General features: G+C 42.5%; 2 protein-coding genes across 6 annotated transcripts in view; one reads left to right on the top strand and one right to left on the bottom strand.

Moving 5' to 3' along the window:
* The window catches only part of fkbp15a (FKBP prolyl isomerase family member 15a), a 22,710-nt gene extending 19,327 nt beyond the window's left edge, over window positions 1–3,383 (bottom strand). For 3 of the 5 annotated variants that reach the window (XM_021601734.2, XM_021601735.2, XM_036976824.1), the window contains exon 1: window positions 2,713–2,896. In XM_021601734.2, coding sequence (XP_021457409.2) covers window positions 2,713–2,882 — 170 coding nt within the window. In that variant the 5' untranslated portion in view covers window positions 2,883–2,896. Of the gene's footprint in view, window positions 1–2,712; window positions 2,897–2,919; window positions 3,026–3,091 lie in introns of those variants that run through there. The other 2 variants (XM_036976825.1, XM_021601736.2) reach the window with 2 other exon arrangements.
* Window positions 2,964–16,909, top strand: ndor1 (NADPH dependent diflavin oxidoreductase 1). The gene is made up of 15 exons (XM_021601739.2): window positions 2,964–3,096; window positions 4,427–4,566; window positions 6,953–7,030; window positions 7,197–7,294; window positions 7,627–7,725; window positions 7,924–8,025; window positions 8,139–8,342; window positions 8,539–8,666; window positions 8,813–9,030; window positions 9,241–9,348; window positions 9,575–9,689; window positions 9,921–10,067; window positions 16,038–16,156; window positions 16,240–16,334; window positions 16,552–16,909. The coding sequence occupies exons 2-15, from the start codon at window positions 4,432–4,434 to the stop codon at window positions 16,694–16,696; spliced, it is 1,791 nt and encodes a 596-aa protein (XP_021457414.2). The 5' UTR covers window positions 2,964–3,096; window positions 4,427–4,431; the 3' UTR covers window positions 16,697–16,909.

Below are 16,909 nucleotides of genomic sequence, written 5' to 3'. Positions count from 1 at the left end.
CCCCTTTTCCATCTGTTTGACCATAAATCAAAGTCTTTCCAAATTCCAATTTTTTGGGATGGATAATGGTTGAAAAATGCAAACTTCTCAAAATGAGTCCCGTAGCTTTCATTTGACATTCTCCTATGAACTTCACATGTTGGTGCTCATGGACATGTTGGTGCTCATGGGCCCATTAAGACATGCTGGTGCTCATGGACATGCTGGTGCTCATGGGTCCATTAAGACATGCTGGTGCTCATGGGTCCATTAAGACATGCTGATGCTCATAGCTCCATTAAGACATGCTAATGCTCATAGGTCCATTAAGACATGCTGGTGCACATGGGTTCATTAAGACATGCTGGTGCTCATGGGTCCATTAAGACATGCTGATGCTCATAGGTCCATTAAGACATGCTGATGCTCATGGGTTCATTAAGCTGGTGCTCATGGGTCCATTAAGACATGCTGGTACTCATGGGTCCATTAAGACATGCTGGTGCTCATGGGTCCATTAAGACATGCTGATGCTCATAGGTCCATTAAGACATGCTGGTGCTCATGGGTTCATTAAGACATGCTGGTGCTCATGGGTCCATTAAGTCATGTTGGTGCTCATGGGTTCATTTACATGGAAATTACCATATGTGTATGGCAACAATACATACAAGTTTTAATGTGCATGTATGGGAACTTACACAAGCATGAGTATGTTTTGATCACTTCATCACAATGCTTAGCTTGGAATGACACAATCTAGTCAAAACAATGCAATCCACTCACAGCCCAATGAAGAGGTAGCAGAGACAATGATGGCATCAACACAGGGTTAAATACTTGTATCATGATTTGTATCATCACCATTCAGTCACTTAGTATCTGTTTGGATGTAAACAATTCTATCACAGCTTGCTTATCATCCTAACCTTACTTCCCGGGGTAGAGAGAAGAGACAGCATAGCTTTCTAGTTGTTTGCTTAGGTGATTGATTCAATTCGCTCACATTACATTTTGAATAGAAGCCAATATTAACCAGAGCAACATAAAATATAATAGACAGTCAGTGCCCAGTATGAATGTTTGCATGAAAGTTAAGTTGAACAAGTATTTTCTGGTATAATGTGATGTGCTACCAGACAATAGGCTACAAATGAACATGATCTCTACAATGCAAAACATTGAAGCCTATCCACTCTCTATAGAGATCAGCATCCCATGACATAAACACGACATCCCCAGGCAAGCCTATCCACTCTCTATAGAGATCAGCATCCCATGACATAAACACGACATCCCCAGGCAAGCCTATCCACTCTCTATAGAGATCAGCATCCCATGACATAAACACGACATCCCCAGCCAAGCCTATCCACTCTCTATAGAGATCAGCATCCCATGACATCTATTTAACCCACCCTTGGTGGCCACTTCCTCAAGAAAGCTAAAACATATTTTTAACTACAGCAGCACTCAAAGCAGTGAACCTTTGGTTAAATAAACTCAACACTCAACCAATAGACAAGCAGCCAGTCCCCCCATGTTTACTTACAGGATAGGTTCTCTCTAGTCTCACACTCCAGACCTCTGTGCACAATAGCCTAGGGATGAGGTTAGGTTCTCTCTCAAAGAACACATGTACACAGAACATACTGACCCATGGAACTCCCACCAAAGGTAGTCAGTATGCCACACTACAGACATGGTCGCCAGTTTGTAGCTTCTGACAGAGGCCCTGTGCCAGATGAAGAAGACACTGAGAAGGGGAGGGCAGGTAGGAGAGGAGATGGCTGGCAAACAGATTGTGTGCCCTGCCAGGTCTCTCTCTGATCCTCTCCTCTCGGTTCCATACAGTTATGACAAGGGACCATTTAGCAGTACGGTCCATGCTGCTATGGTGCCATACCAGAAAACATTGCGAGAAAGCATAGGTGGTCTAATTGGTATATTCCCATTCATTGTTTTCCCTACCATTGCACCATCAGCCTAGCTCTGTCACATCCCAAGTAAGCGATAATCAACCAGGGGCTATGAGTTAATTATTTTCCAGAGTCCCTTGTTGATTATCCCTTACACAATCCATTGGTTTAAATTGAATAGTTTTTGTTTTAAAAGGAGGCCCTAGATGTTGATGTGGCGGCTTTTATAGCACTCCTCTTGGAAATATTTGAAGGGAAACACTGTTGACACTTCTTGGAAGAACACACATAGGCAAGTAGTAACAAACATTATACACCACATATTTCAGTGGAGGTTTGTTTAGCCTACCCAAGCTATGAGGCTCTCACACATTCCACCAAATTAATTTCCCCAAAATCAATAATGCTACCTTTGACTAAGTCCATAGGGCACCCCTGTTTCAACATAGCCACTCCAGACTCAAACACAAATTATAGTTAAGATTTATCCAATGCACGTGGTTAAGGACTGCAAAACAATTTGGGAGGAAGATGAGATAAATATCTAAATCACTATTTAATTCTATATTATTTTTAGGCTTGCTGCACTACTTTTCAATTATTTGAATTATTTTCATGCATCCCTAAATATAGTCTGTAGCCTAATAAACGTTGATACTGTTAGTTACATTGTAACACATTGTTTAAAAAAAGAAACAACGTTTACAATGAAAAAAACATGACTTTTCCCTCTTCTCAGTGTATGAAGAATGATCCAATCAAAAGCAAATAAAAAACAACTGCACATGCGTTTAATTTTTCTCTGTAAACTCACCCGCCTTTAGGCAACAGAAAATCCCCTTCTTGATATCCACAAAACATGTCTAGAAGTCTGTGTCGTACCCTTCGAATAGAAAAATACAGGGGGTATTTTATGTCTAGCGAAACATCACACACAAACAGCACGTTCAAGTGATACACTTCAAATATGCCTCCATCCTTCATTTCATGTAGAATGGCCTCAGCTGACTAGTCAACTTACTGTCGTAAAACGGCCCAGTAACCAATCAAAACTCAAGCTCTGCAGTCGTAAAGCGCAAACACAACAACACGCTGGAGGAAATGTAGTCCTAGTCGAAGAAAGGAGTTTTTCAGTATTATTAGATTCACTTTCGAGATTGTCAAAGACCCCTAGGATAATCTGTTATAGCTACCTTAGGTGAGCATCTTGAACTGAGCAGGGCTGTTATCCGGCTTTTATGAATGTATTTCGTGAACGAGGGATCTGTCACGTATCCACTAGTTAGTTAACTAGCCACTGGTACTGCTCGAGAGGCTAGCTAGCCCATTCAAATAGACTGTAAGCCATCTTGGGCTCCATTCTCGAGAGCTAGAGGTTAGCTAATTAACTAAATGAAACTAACAGTTAGGTGAAATTGATGGCAGATAATTCTGCTATCTCTTTCAGCCCTTTGTCGGACCTACGACCCTGCTCGCATTGGGTTTACAGGAGCAGGTTGGCATTTATTGTCATGAATCTTGACCTGGAGGAAGCTCTGCAGGGGAGTGGGTATAATTTGTGGAACGTTCCAACAGGGATCTGTTTCAAAAACTTCGTAAATAACAAGGTTGCCAACAAACAACGCATACAAAGTAGCATGATCAATTCACCTAGCTAACTAGCTGCCGAATAGGCATCAACTCACACGTAGCTTATTCTTAACGTTTATCCATAGGCTACCAGAGTGAGGACAGACATTTTTTGGATAAACGTGGTGAGTGAAAAACTTAATGAAGTAGTCCACTCCATACCCGGTATCTTATTCTGCCGCTATACAACTTTGAATGCGTTGTTTGTTGTCAACCTTGTTATTTACGAAGTTTTTGGAACGTTCCACAAATTATACCCACCCCTCTGCAGAGTGGTCACTAGCTAGTCATAAAATCTGATTTTAAACCTAACCTTAACCACAATCCTAGCCCTAAGACCAAAAACACTTTTTTTGTTTCGATGCATTTTTATGAATTTGCAGCTGGCCCATCTAGCCAAAATCACTCAGTTCTGCCTCCAGGGCAAGATTCATGACAATAAACGTCAACCTGCTTTACAGTAGCTCAGTCTCGGCCAAGAGGTCTGGACCTTTACGGCACTGGAGGTAGTGTAGTAAACTTTACCTGTGGTGGTCCTGATAAACTCCAGCTGAGTTTTGTAACAGTAACTCATTCTGCAGATAACCATGCTCCGAGTCTGATTGTAACTAAGGCTGTGTAAACAGATAACCTTGGGTGCAACTTACATATGTATTTGTCAATACCTAAGTAAATTGCCAAAAGAGTCCAGACAGACTAAAGACAGCTAGGTAATTTTCAAGGATGTCAATATCATATCAAGTGTCCATTGTGTAGGCCATCAATGGGATGCTTCTTTAAGTTAGCTATTCTGTGTGTCTTGACACACTGCTGTTACAGTAGATCCAACATGTCGGATTAGTGTGTACAGCCTGCTATATTGGAAGAATCATAATTTAAGTGCCCATCTTTATCCACAGTGAGAATGTCAGCCCCAAAGCTGTTGATTCTATATGGGAGCCAGACGGGCACTGCCCAGGACACGGCCGAGCGGATTGGACGTCAGGCGCAAAGGAGGCGAATGCAAGTCAAAGCGGAGGCTCTTGACAGTTACAATGTGGTCAGTTAGCAAGCGAGATAAGAGAGCCACACAGTGCCTAAATAATTAAAACATACAGCACTACTACTATGAAAAATAAGTATTCTCCATCTGCTTGGCTTGTTAAAGCTGAATACACTGAATATACAAAACATTTATTTTATTTTTTCACCTTTATTTAACCAGGTAGGCTAGTTGAGAACAAGTTCTCATTTGCAACTGCGACCTGGCCAAGATAAAGCATAGCAGTGTGAACAGACAACACAGAGTTACACATGGAGTAAACAATTAACAAGTCAATAACACAGTAGGAAAAAAAAGTCTATATACATTGTGTGCAAAAGGCACGAGGAGGTAGGTGAATAATTACAATTTTGCAGATTAACACTGGAGTGATAAATTATCAGATGGTCATGTACAGGTAGAGATATTGGTGTGCAAAAGAGCAGAAAAGTAAATAAATATAAACAGTATGGGGATGAGGTAGGTAAAATTGGGTGGGCTATTTACCGATAGACTATGTACAGCTGCAGCGATCGGTTAGCTGCTCAGATAGCAGATTTTTTTGAAGTTGGTGAGGGAGATAAAAGTCTCCAATTTCAGCGATTTTTGCAATTTGTTCCAGTCACAGGCAGCAGAGAACTGGAACGAAAGGCGGCCAAATGAGGTGTTGGCTTTAGGGATGATCAGTGAGATACACCTGCTGGAGCGCGTGCTACGGGTGGGTGTTGCCATCGTGACCAGGGAACTGAGATAAGGCGGAGCTTTACCTAGCATGGACTTGTAGATGACCTGGAGCCAGTGGGTCTGGCGACGAATATGTAGCGAGGGCCAGCCGACTAGAGCATACAGGTCGCAGTGGTGGGTGGTATAAGGTGCTTTAGTAACAAAACGGATGGCATTGTGATAAACTGCATCCAGTTTGCTGAGTAGAGTATTGGAAGCTATTTTGTAGATGACATCGCCGAAGTCGAGGATCGGTAGGATAGTCAGTTTTACTAGCGTAAGTTTGGCGGCGTGAGTGAAGGAGGCTTTGTTGTGGAAAAGAAAGCCGACTCTAGATTTGATTTTAGATTGGAGATGTTTGATATGAGTCTGGAAGGAGAGTACACAGTCTAGCCAGACACCTAGGTACTTATAGATGTCCACATATTCTAGGTCGGAACCATCCAGGGTGGTGATGCTAGTCGGGCGTGCAGGTGCAGGCAGCGAACGGTTGAAAAGCGTGCATTTTGGTTTTACTAGCATTTAAGAGCAGTTGGAGGCCACGGTAGGAGTGTTGTATGGCATTGAAGCTCGTTTGGAGGTTAGATAGCACAGTGTCCAAGGACGGGCCGGAAGTATACAGAATGGTGTCGTCTGCGTAGAGGTGGATCAGGGAATCGCCCGCAGCAAGAGCAACAGAGAAAAGATTCGGCCCGAGAATTGAACCCTGTGACACCCCCATAGAGACTGCCAGAGGACTGGACAGCATGCCCTCCGATTTGACACACTGAACCCTGTCTGCAAAGTAGTTGGTGAACCAGGCAAGGCAGTCATTAGAAAAACCGAGGCTACTGAGTCTGCCGATAAGAATATGGTGATTGACAGCCTTGGCAAGGTCGATGAAGACGGCTGCACAGTACTGTCTTTTATCGATGGCGGTTATGATATCGTTTAGTACCTTGAGCGTGGCTGAGGTGTACCCGTGACTGGCTCGGAAACCAGATTGCACAGCGGAGAAGGTACGGTGGGATTCGAGATGGTCAGTGACCTGTTTGTTGACTTGGCTTTCGAAGACCTTAGATAGGCTCTTTCCGTGACAGACTGACCAGGTGAATCCAGGTGAAAGCTATGATCCCTTATTGATGTCACTTGCACTTGTTAAATTAATTTCAATCAGTGTAGATGAAGGGGAGGAGATGGGTTGAATAAGGATTTTTAAGCCTTGAGACAATTGAGACATGGATTGTGTATGTGTACTATTCAGAGGGTGAATGGGCAAGACAAAAAAATTGAAGTGCCTTTGAACGGGGTAATGGTAGTAGGTGCCAGGCGTGCCGGTTTGTGTCAAGAACTGCAAATCTACTGGGTTTTCCATGAACAAAAGTTTCCTGCGTGTATCAAGAATTGTCTATTACCCAAAGGACATCCAGCCAACGTGACACAACTGTGGGAAACATTGGAGTCAACATGGGTGAGAATCCCCGTGGAACAACAAATTTAGGCTGTTCTGAGGGAGGGGGGGGCAACTCAATATAAGGAAAGTGTTCCTCATGTTTGGTATTCTCAGTATATAGCTATGCTATTTCTGAGGCTGAGCTATGTGCTTTAAATAGGATTTGTTAAGTTGACAAGGTTAGAGCTCAGCTCAATTAAAGAGGGTGTTGTATTTGGCATGCATCTGAGGGTTGTGTTTCTTCAACAGGCTAACCTCATCTCTGAGTCCCTGGTTGTATTTGTGTGTTCCACCACTGGCCAAGGAGATCCACCAGACAACATGAAGGTATCAGATAATAGTGCCCAAACTGTGTGTGTCTGTGGTAAAAGCTGCTGTGTCTCTATGCTTCTCTCCCAATTTGCATTTAATAATATATGGCATTTGGCAGACACTTTCATCCAAAGTGACTTGGACGTTTTTATGTATCATTTTTTCTTCACTTCCTTTGTAGAATTTCTGGCGGTTCGTGTTTAGGAAGTCTCTCCCCGCTGGATCTCTGTGTCGCCTAGACTGTGCCGTGCTGGGCTTGGGTGATTCCTCCTATCCCAAGTGAGGAATTTTGTCAAAAACGCAACCACATAAATAATTTGAAATCCCTTTGTCTATACATGCACACCATTGAAATCTATTTACGATGGTAGTGAGTTACCAACCCAAACATGGATCACGTCACGCATGTCAATGACTGGAAGAGAGATTAAGTGAAATTTGATTAATTAATCAAAACTTCCCCATTGTTTTTCTATGTGGACTTCTACGTGATGTCCCTTCCCGCATTGACTCAATTTAAATGGAAACGGTACCCTGTACCCTGTATGAGGCACTATCTGGAAAATAACATACCCTAGCTTTGAATAATACAATTAGATTTTCACTTGTAGGTTCAACTTTGTGGCGAAGAAGCTTCACAAGCGCCTTATGCAGCTGGGGGCCAGTGTGCTGCTGCCTGTGGGACTGGCAGATGACCAGCACGACCTGGGGTGAGAGACCGTTGCATGGGGTTCCTCAGGGATCTGTCTTTGGCCCGTTAAGTCTTTCCTCTATTGGTTTTAATACTCTGTATTCTTCATAATGCCATGTTAGCTCAATATTGTAACCTGTAAAGTCAGTACATTATATCACTTAATTCTCGTAACTTTTGTTGACCGTTTGGACTGTTCAACCATTGTGTTCAACAGCGCAGATGGGGTGATTGACCCCTGGCTCACGTCATTCTGGGAGAGGGCGCAAGCTCTATATCCAACACCTGCAGGCCAGAGTCTTATCAGTGTGGATGAACCGTAAGTCTCCTTTACTTGACTGTTGACAAATCAATGTGTCTAATATTATGTCTGAATATGCCCAACTCCCATGATGTACTGTAACTGTACCCTTACCGTTGTTCGTTTTACAGACTCCCTCCGAGGTACGTTTTCAGATTTCTGGATGACGTCACTGAGAATAGGGCGGATAGGCGAAGAGTGCCAGAGCCGCCGATCTCGCCCTCTCAGACACACACCTTTCCAGGCAGGGTGGTGTCCAATAAAAGGGTTACGCACGCCTCCCACTTTCAGGATGTTCGACACATTGAGTTTGACATCACAGGCTCAGATATTGAGTGAGTGCTCTAATGTACTGTGCCTTAAGAAATTGCTACCATGTTTATTGACCGATTTCTTGAAATGTAACTGTCTAAAATGTATTTTGTGATGGTGAACCATCTTGCTCTGAGGTTGTTAAACTGTGCTTAAAAAGGATTTGACTTTAGATGATAATGTTTAACTGGTTGACTGAAGTGTGTGTGTCATTGGCAGGTTCACTGCTGGGGATGTGGTGATGATGAGACCTTGTAACACCCCTGAGGACGTGGAGCAGTTCTGTCAGCTCCTGAGACTGGACCCTGATCGCCAGTTCACCCTCAGCCCCACAAACTGCGACACAGGTTTGTGCTTGTCACATTTGACTGCCTGTATCGGTGTACGTGAGAGACGGTCACATCCATACACCTAAGCTCCCACTTCTATACACCATACTTAAACCACATAATGTCCCTCTTTTACCCCCTCACCCTCTCCCCTGTCTCCCCAGATTCGGTCCCAGCCCGCCTGGCCCAACCTTGCACGGTTCGGCATCTGGTGGAGAGCTTCCTGGACATAGCCGCAGTGCCTCGTCGCTCCTTCTTCGAGCTCCTCGCCACCTTTGCCACCAATGAGCTGGAGCGGGAGAAGCTGTCTGAGTTTAACTCTGCCCAGGGCCAGGACGAGCTGCATGCCTACTGCAACAGGCCGCGACGCACCGCCTTGGAGGTTAGAGGGACCTGTAATGATGTGATTATGCTGCCACTTGGGGGCACAGGATGGAAGTTCAGTTGATCCCACTTCTTACAACAATAATCAATATTATGTTCAATAGATTTGGTGAGCCAGGTCAAAGGTCAATACGACAGGGCTGCGTCCAGATTCCCACTCCCTGTGTGTGTTTGTGGGGTTGTGTGTGTGTGCGTGCATGGTCCTCAGGTGTTGACCGACTTCCCCCACACGACAGCAGAGCTGAGTGTAGACTACCTACTGGACCTGTTCCCTGAGATTCAGCCTCGCTCCTTCTCCATTGCCTCCTCCCTGCTGGTGAGGTTACAGCACTGAAAGGCCCCATGTCAGGGTTGGGCAATGATGTTCCCCAAGGGCTGCTGTGGGTGCAGGCGTTTATTCCAGCCAAAGCACTAATGCACCGGATTCAACTGATTGTCTTCAACCAAGACTTTGTTAGTTGAATTAACTGTTATTGGTTTGGCTGGAGCAAAAACCTGCACCTACACTGGCCCTTGGACCATTCTGTTTTCTCTCCACACAGGCACATCCCAACAGGATCCAGATACTGCTAGCTGTGGTGCACTACAAAACCAAGATGCACCTGCCACGCAAGGGTCTGTGTTCCTCCTGGCTAGCCTCACTGGACCCCACACAAGGTCTGTTAGCACTGTCTACTACATGGTTTTAGCAATGGTGGCACTCTAATGCAGTATGCAGGTAGCTAGTAGCTACTGAACGTTCAGTGTTTTGCCAAGCACATTTTGGGTAAATAAAGTCTTGTAAATTGAATTTGAATTAATATCAAATTCAATTAGAAGAAATGGTATTAACACAGTAGCTATATCAGCTGTCATATCAGTCAATTTGTTGACTCTTCCAATTTGCAGGGGACGTTTATGTGCCTTTGTGGGTGAAGAAGGGGAGTATGAAGTTCCCTAAGGACCCCTACTCCCCTGTGATCATGGTTGGGCCTGGAACGGGAGTGGCTCCTTTCAGGTCTGCTCTGCAGGAGAGGATAGCCCAGGGCAAGACTGGTGAGTTACCCTTGGATTGGCTTTACCCTCCACTCACCACTCCTGTACCGTGTTATTTTAGATTTAGTCTTAGTCATTTCATCCTTAGTTTTAGTTAATATCAGTCGACTAAAACTCTGGAAGATTTCAGTCTACTTTTAGTCACATTTTTACTGGTAACTTCCATGATGTGCACGTTAAGATAGCCTTGTCCAACTAGGCCTACTTTCCTTCATATAGCTGGCACATACAGTGGGGCAAAAAAGTATTTAGTCAGCCACCAATTGTGCAAGTTCTCCCACTTAAAAAGATGAGAGGCCTGTATTTTAATCATAGGTACATTTCAACTATGACAGACAAAATGAGAAAAAAAATCCAGAAAATCACTTTGTAGGATTTTTAATGAATTTATTTGCAAATTATGGTGGAAAATAAGTATTTGGTCACCTACAAAAGTTTATCTCAATACTTTGTTATATACCCTTTGTTGGCAATGACAGAGGTCAAACGTTTTCTGTAAGTCTTCACAAGGTTTTCACACATTGTTGCTGGTATTTTGGCCCGTTCCTCCATGCAGATCTCTTCTAGAGCAGTGATGTTTTGGGGCTGTTGCTGGGCAACACAGACTTTCAACTCCCTCCAAAGATTTTCTATGGGGTTGAGATCTGGAGACTGGCTAGGCCACTCCAGGACCTTGAAATGCTTCTTACGAAGCCACTCCTTCGTTGCCCGGGCGGTGTGTTTGGGATCATTGTCATGCTGAAAGACCCAGCCACGTTTCATCTTCAATGCCCTTGCTGATGGAAGGAGGTTTTCACTCAAAATCTCATGATACATGGCCTCGTTAATTCTTTCCTTTACACGGATCAGTCGTCCTGGTCCCTTTGCAGAAAAACAGCCCCGAAGCATGATGTTTCCACCCCCATGCTTCACAGTAGGTATGGTGTTCTTTGGATGCAACTCAGCATTCTTTGTCCTCCAAACACGACGAGTTGAGTTTTTACCAAAAAGTAATATTTTGGTTTCATCTGACCATATGACATTCTCCCAATCTTCTTCTGGATCATCCAAATGCTCTCTAGCAAACTTCAGACGGGCCTGGACATGTACTGGCTTAAGCAGGGGGACACGTCTGGCACTGCAGGATTTGAGTCCCTGGCGGCGTAGTGTGTTACTGATGGTAGGCTTTGTTACTTTGGTCCCAGCTCTCTGCAGGTCATTCACTAGGTCCCCCGTGTGGTTCTGGGATTTTTGCTCACCGTTCTTGTGATCATTTTGACCCCACGGGGTGAGATCTTGCGTGGTGCCCCAGATCGAGGGATATTATCAGTGGTCTTGTATGTCTTCCATTTCCTAATAATTGCTCCCACAGTTGATTTCTTCAAACCAAGCTGCTTGCCTATTGCAGATTCAGTCTTCCCAGCCTGGTGCAGGTCTACAATTTTGTTTCTGGTGTCCTTTGACAGCTCTTTGGTCTTGGCCATAGTGGAGTTTGGAGTGTGACTGTTTGAGGTTGTGGACAGGTGTTTTTTATACTGATAACAAGTTCAAACAGGTGCCATTAATACAGGTAACGAGTGGAGGACAGAGGAGCCTCTTAAAGAATAAGTTACAGGTCTGTGAGAGCCAGAAATCTTGCTTGTTTGTAGGTGACCAAATACTTATTTTCCACCATAATTTGCAAATAAATTCATTAAAAATCCTACAATGTGATTTTCTGGATTTTTTTTCTCATTTTGTCTGTCATAGTTGAAGTGTATCTATGATGAAAATTACAGGCCTCGTGTTTTTAAGTGGGAGAACTTGCACAATTGGTAGCTGACTAAATACTTTTTTGCCCCACTGTAACTATTGTGGCAGATTGTAACCAATGCAAGCCATGATTTACCATATAGGTTACAAAGCCTTGGCTACAGGTTAAACAATTTAGGCCTACAGCTCTGATTTGCTCCCCATCCTAGCCTTGTGATGGGGTACATAAGTGACAAAGGGGGAGAATCTGACCTTTCTAACAATGCCAGAAGTATTACTGTATGTCAAATATTCAGCAAATAGCATGAGTATTTCCAATCGGAAAAAAGCAACTGCACTCGCAGTAGTGGACCGCGAGAACGGAAATACTGATGAATAACAGTGCACATGGTAATAGGCTATATGAAAGTAAGAGAGAGTAAGGATTTTTTCTAGTTGAGGTTTGTTACAATGGAGTGTCCTGGCTGCCTGCGCATTTAGGTCAAAAGATTGATGAGTGACTGAAGTGACCTCATGGGAGTTGTGTGGGAGATTGGGCATATCAGCTCAATAAGCCAATAGCTAGGTTTCATGTGAATATTAAGAAATCTGCATAACGAAAATATGCATATTTTCCCACCAGTGGTGTTTCCACCAAACATACGTAGCACACAAAATGTACTTTTTCATATAACGAATAAAAATCTAAAGTTCAATGTATTTGCATCGCATTTTCAACTCTACCGATAGTTTTGTCACAAAAAAAAACTGTTGAGTTAAATAGCAAATGTGTCGATATTATGGAGCTAATTTGGAATATTTTTCGGCGTTTTCGTGACTGCAATTTCCGGGCGATTTCTAACGAAATTTCCGGGCGATTAGCAAAAGGCTAAGCTGTGTCTCAATATATTTCACTTGTGATTTTCATGAATAGGAATATTTTCTAGGAATATTTATGTCCATTGCGTTATGCTAATTAGTGTCAGTCGATGATTACGCTCCCTCATGCGGGATGGGTAGTTACTAGAGGCTAGCCAACAGCTCGCAGATACAGTTCGGGTTGGCTAGTCAACATGATGAGATTATTATAGATAATAGCGAGAATATGTTTATTTGTTAAACGGCAGTCAAGCATCGATCATCTTGTCACCAGAATAAGACCCTCGATATGTAGGGCGGAAGATAACCTAGCGGTTAAGAGCGTTTGGGGCCACTAACTGAAAGGAAACTGGATTAAATCTCTGCACTGACTAGGTGTAAAAATGTGTCTGTGCCCTTGAGCAAGGCACTTAACCCTAATTGCCCCTGTAAATCGCTCTGGATAAGAACGTCTGCTAAATGACTAAAATGTAAATAATATATATTTATTTGAAAGGAGCATCAAGATCACTGTATAATTTGACCAACCTGTAAAGCTAATTTATTGAATGTGTAGCCTAATAACATGCATGTTTTCCAGATGAGTCGTAGTGAGAGGACCACACAACACAGTCCAAGTTTACTTCGATATGATGGTTATTATTTCAATATTTTTGCTTAAAGGCATTTCCACCGCCATTTCTCGCTTAATACATTTTACCAACACAAAAAAAAATCCCACCTTGTTAACGAACAAATTATCTGTCGGCATTTATAAAATTGTACGGAAACTTCCAGCACAGCTTTCGTGATTAATCTTTTTAATACGGTAGGAATTTAATCTCATAAAAACATGGTTACTGGGAGGATTGCATTATACCGGTATACCTTTTCATCCATGTTGATTGGACAACATCGATGAAAAGGTTCACGTCACATTAACTGTCCAGTAGTCTCGTGGAATTCTCGTCTCGTTACATTTGTTTGTCGGTTTAAATTAAGTTATTTAATGGTTATCGTTTTTTTCAGGGCATCTCGATATGTTCATTAGTTTGTCAGGAAAAATAGGTGGTTGGCGAAATGTTTTTTTGTTAATGAAATTAACATTACTCCTCTATCACAACACTGTACATTTACTGAATTAAATATGGCCCCAATTCCGAACCAATCCTTTCTAGCAGGGGAGAAGAACTGCCCCCTCTCTCAGCGACTGGAACGAGCTGCATAAAAAGTACTCAAACTGGACAGTTTATCTCTTCATTCAATCATGGACAGTCTTACTGACAGTTGTGGCTGCTTCGTATGATGTATTGTTGTCTCAACCTTCTTGTCTTTGATCATGTTTGTACCATGTTTTGTGCTGCTGCCTCCATGTTGTGTTGCTGCCATGCTATGTTGTTGTCTTAGGTTTCTCTTTCTGTAGTGTTGTGGTGTCTCTTGTGATGTTTTGTGCTGCTCCCGCCATGTTGTGTTGCTTCCATGCTATGTTGTTGTCTTAGGTTTCTCTTTCTGTAGTGTTGTGGTGTCTCTCGTGATGTTTTGTCCTATATTATTATTTTTAATCCCAGCCCCCGTCCCTGCAGGATGCATTTTGCCTTTTGTAGGCCATCATTGTAAATAATAATTTATTCTTAATTGACTTGAATAGTTAAATAAAATAAAATACACATTTGAATCCACGGTAGTTCAAGGCAGACCGAAGTACTGCAGGCATTGTTAGCAGAAAACAGGATCCCCCATTATAGTGAATCCCCACGAATATCGCAATTTTTCCAATCTTCGTATAGATTTAAAAAATACATGTTTCACAGACGATCATGGTATCAATAGTTACTTCTAATACACTTAGATGTACACTACCGTTCAAAAGTTTAAAAATGTCCTTGTTTTTGGTCCATTAAAATAGCATCAAATTGATCAGAAATACAGTGTAGACATTGTTCATGTTGTAAACAACTATTGTAGCTGGAAACGGCTGATAAAAAAAAACTAATGGAATATCTACATGGGTGTACAGAGGCCCATTATCAGCAACCATCACTCCTGTGTTCCAATGGCACGTTGTGTTAGTTCATCCAAGTTGATCATTTTAAAAGGCTAATTTCAGCTGTGCTAAAATACTTTCAAAAGGGTTTTTCTAATGATCAATTAGCCTTTTTAAAATGATAAACTTGGATGAGCTAACACAACGTGCCATTGGAACACAGGAGTGATGGTTGCTGATAATGGGTCTCTTAACGCCTATGTAGATATTCCATAGAAAATCGGCCGTTTACAGCTACAATAGTCATTTACAACATTAACAATGTCTACACTGTATTTCTGATCAATTTTTTTATTTTAATGGACCAAAAATGTGCTTTTCTTTCAAAAACAAGGACATTTCGAAATGACCCCAAACTTTGAAACGGTAGTGTATGTCCTTCAACCTATTTTTTTATTTAAAAATCGCACAGAGAAGTTAAGGATAATTTACAGTGAGCCTTAAGAAAGTATTCATACACCTTGACATATTCCACATTTTGTTATAGCCTGAATTCAAAAATGTATTAAAAATATAATTTTTCCTTACCCATCTACACACTCCATAATGGCAAAGTAAAAATATATATTTTAGGATTCTTTGCAAATATATTAAATGAAATACAGAAATATCTCATTTGCATAAGTATTCACACCAGAGTCAATACTTTGTAGAAGCACCTTTGGCAGCAATTACATCTGTGAGTGTTTCTGGGAAAGTCTCTAAGATCTTTCCACACCTGGATTGTGTAACATTTACCCATTTATTATTTTCAAATTTCTTCAAGCTCTGCCAAATTGGTTGTTGATCATTGCTTGACAACCATTTTCAGGTCTTGCCATAGATTTAAGTCAAAACGGTAACTCAGGAACATTCACAGTCTTCTTTGTAAGCAACCCCTTGTGTTATAGGTTATTGTCCCGCTGAAATGTGGATTAATCTCCCAGTGTCTGGTGGAAAGCAGACTGAACAAGGTTTTCCTCTAGGATTTTGTCTGTGGTTAGCTCCATTCAGTTTATTTTTTATCCTCAATGCGAGGGGGCAGCACCTTGAGCCTGCAACGTCACTTCCTGGAGTAGCTCAAACTACACATGTTGTCTCCATGAGATGCAGTCTTGGCAAGCTAAAAACCGACTTCCTGGGCTTCAAATGTGCTGTTGACTCTTCACATAGGAGTGAATGGTGTCATGTCATCGATGGCCTTGTCAATGATTTATAGTCATAGCTTTCTCCCCACTCTCGTCAATAATTTCCTGTATGAGTTAGTCAATGTGTGTTCTACCTAGTAACAGACATGTGTACCTTTGTTGCTATACTTGTTCCCTTCTGTTTGTATACCGGTTAGTAAATTGAATCCTGTTTCTCCACTTGTATATCAGCCAATGTGCTGTATTTTGGCTGCCGGTCCCAGTCTAAGGATTTCTACTGCAGCTCAGAATGGGAGGAGATGGAGAAAGCAGGGCAGCTGACACTCTTCACAGCTTTCTCCAGGGATCAGGTAGGTAGACCAGGCTTCACACACACACACACACACACACTTCACTCTAATGGATGGGTATGTTTCTGTGTGATATTTTGCAGGAAGACAAGATTTATGTGCAACAGCGTGTGCAGGAGCAAGCTGAGCTGCTATGGGACCTGATCGCCAATAAGAACGGCTACTTTTACATCGCAGGGTGAGTATACTTCAACGTGCTGAAATGTGTGCTACATTGATAACATGCTGCTTGGTAAATGTGTGGGCATCTTACCCTGGTCGTGTTCAGTAAACACAAAATGGAATGAAATACAGAGCCGAATGTTTTCCCAATCAAAATGTGCATGGTGTGCCCTAATGAGCACAGCCCCAGATTAGGTCTTTACTGATGCATATCTTCTATCATTCGTATCCAGCAATGCCAAACAGATGCCGACGGCAGTGTGTGACGCCCTGAAGGAGGGCTTTCAGAGCCAAGGGGGCGTGTCCTCTGCCGAGGCGGACGAGATGCTGGTCGCCATGGAGAGGGCAGGCCGATTCCAAAGCGAGACCTGGTCCTGATCACATGGCTACAGAGTGGTGCTATTCAAACGCAGCAAGCTTTATCAGTATACTGCTCCAAGTGCTTTCATTTGACAATCAGTGGTGACTTAACTGCAGAGGAAATCAACACCATACCATGGTTTAGGTATCAGCTTAGAAAATGTGTCAAATATTACTAGATATTATACTATTGCAACACTGCATAGCGCTATTAAATGTTTCCAAAGTGTA

This window comes from Oncorhynchus mykiss, chromosome 5, assembly GCF_013265735.2.
Source record: "Oncorhynchus mykiss isolate Arlee chromosome 5, USDA_OmykA_1.1, whole genome shotgun sequence".
NCBI classification, from domain to species: Eukaryota; Metazoa; Chordata; class Actinopteri; order Salmoniformes; family Salmonidae; genus Oncorhynchus; species Oncorhynchus mykiss.
The sequence above is the reverse complement of the archived record's forward strand: the minus strand, read 5'-3'. Positions and strand labels throughout refer to the sequence as shown.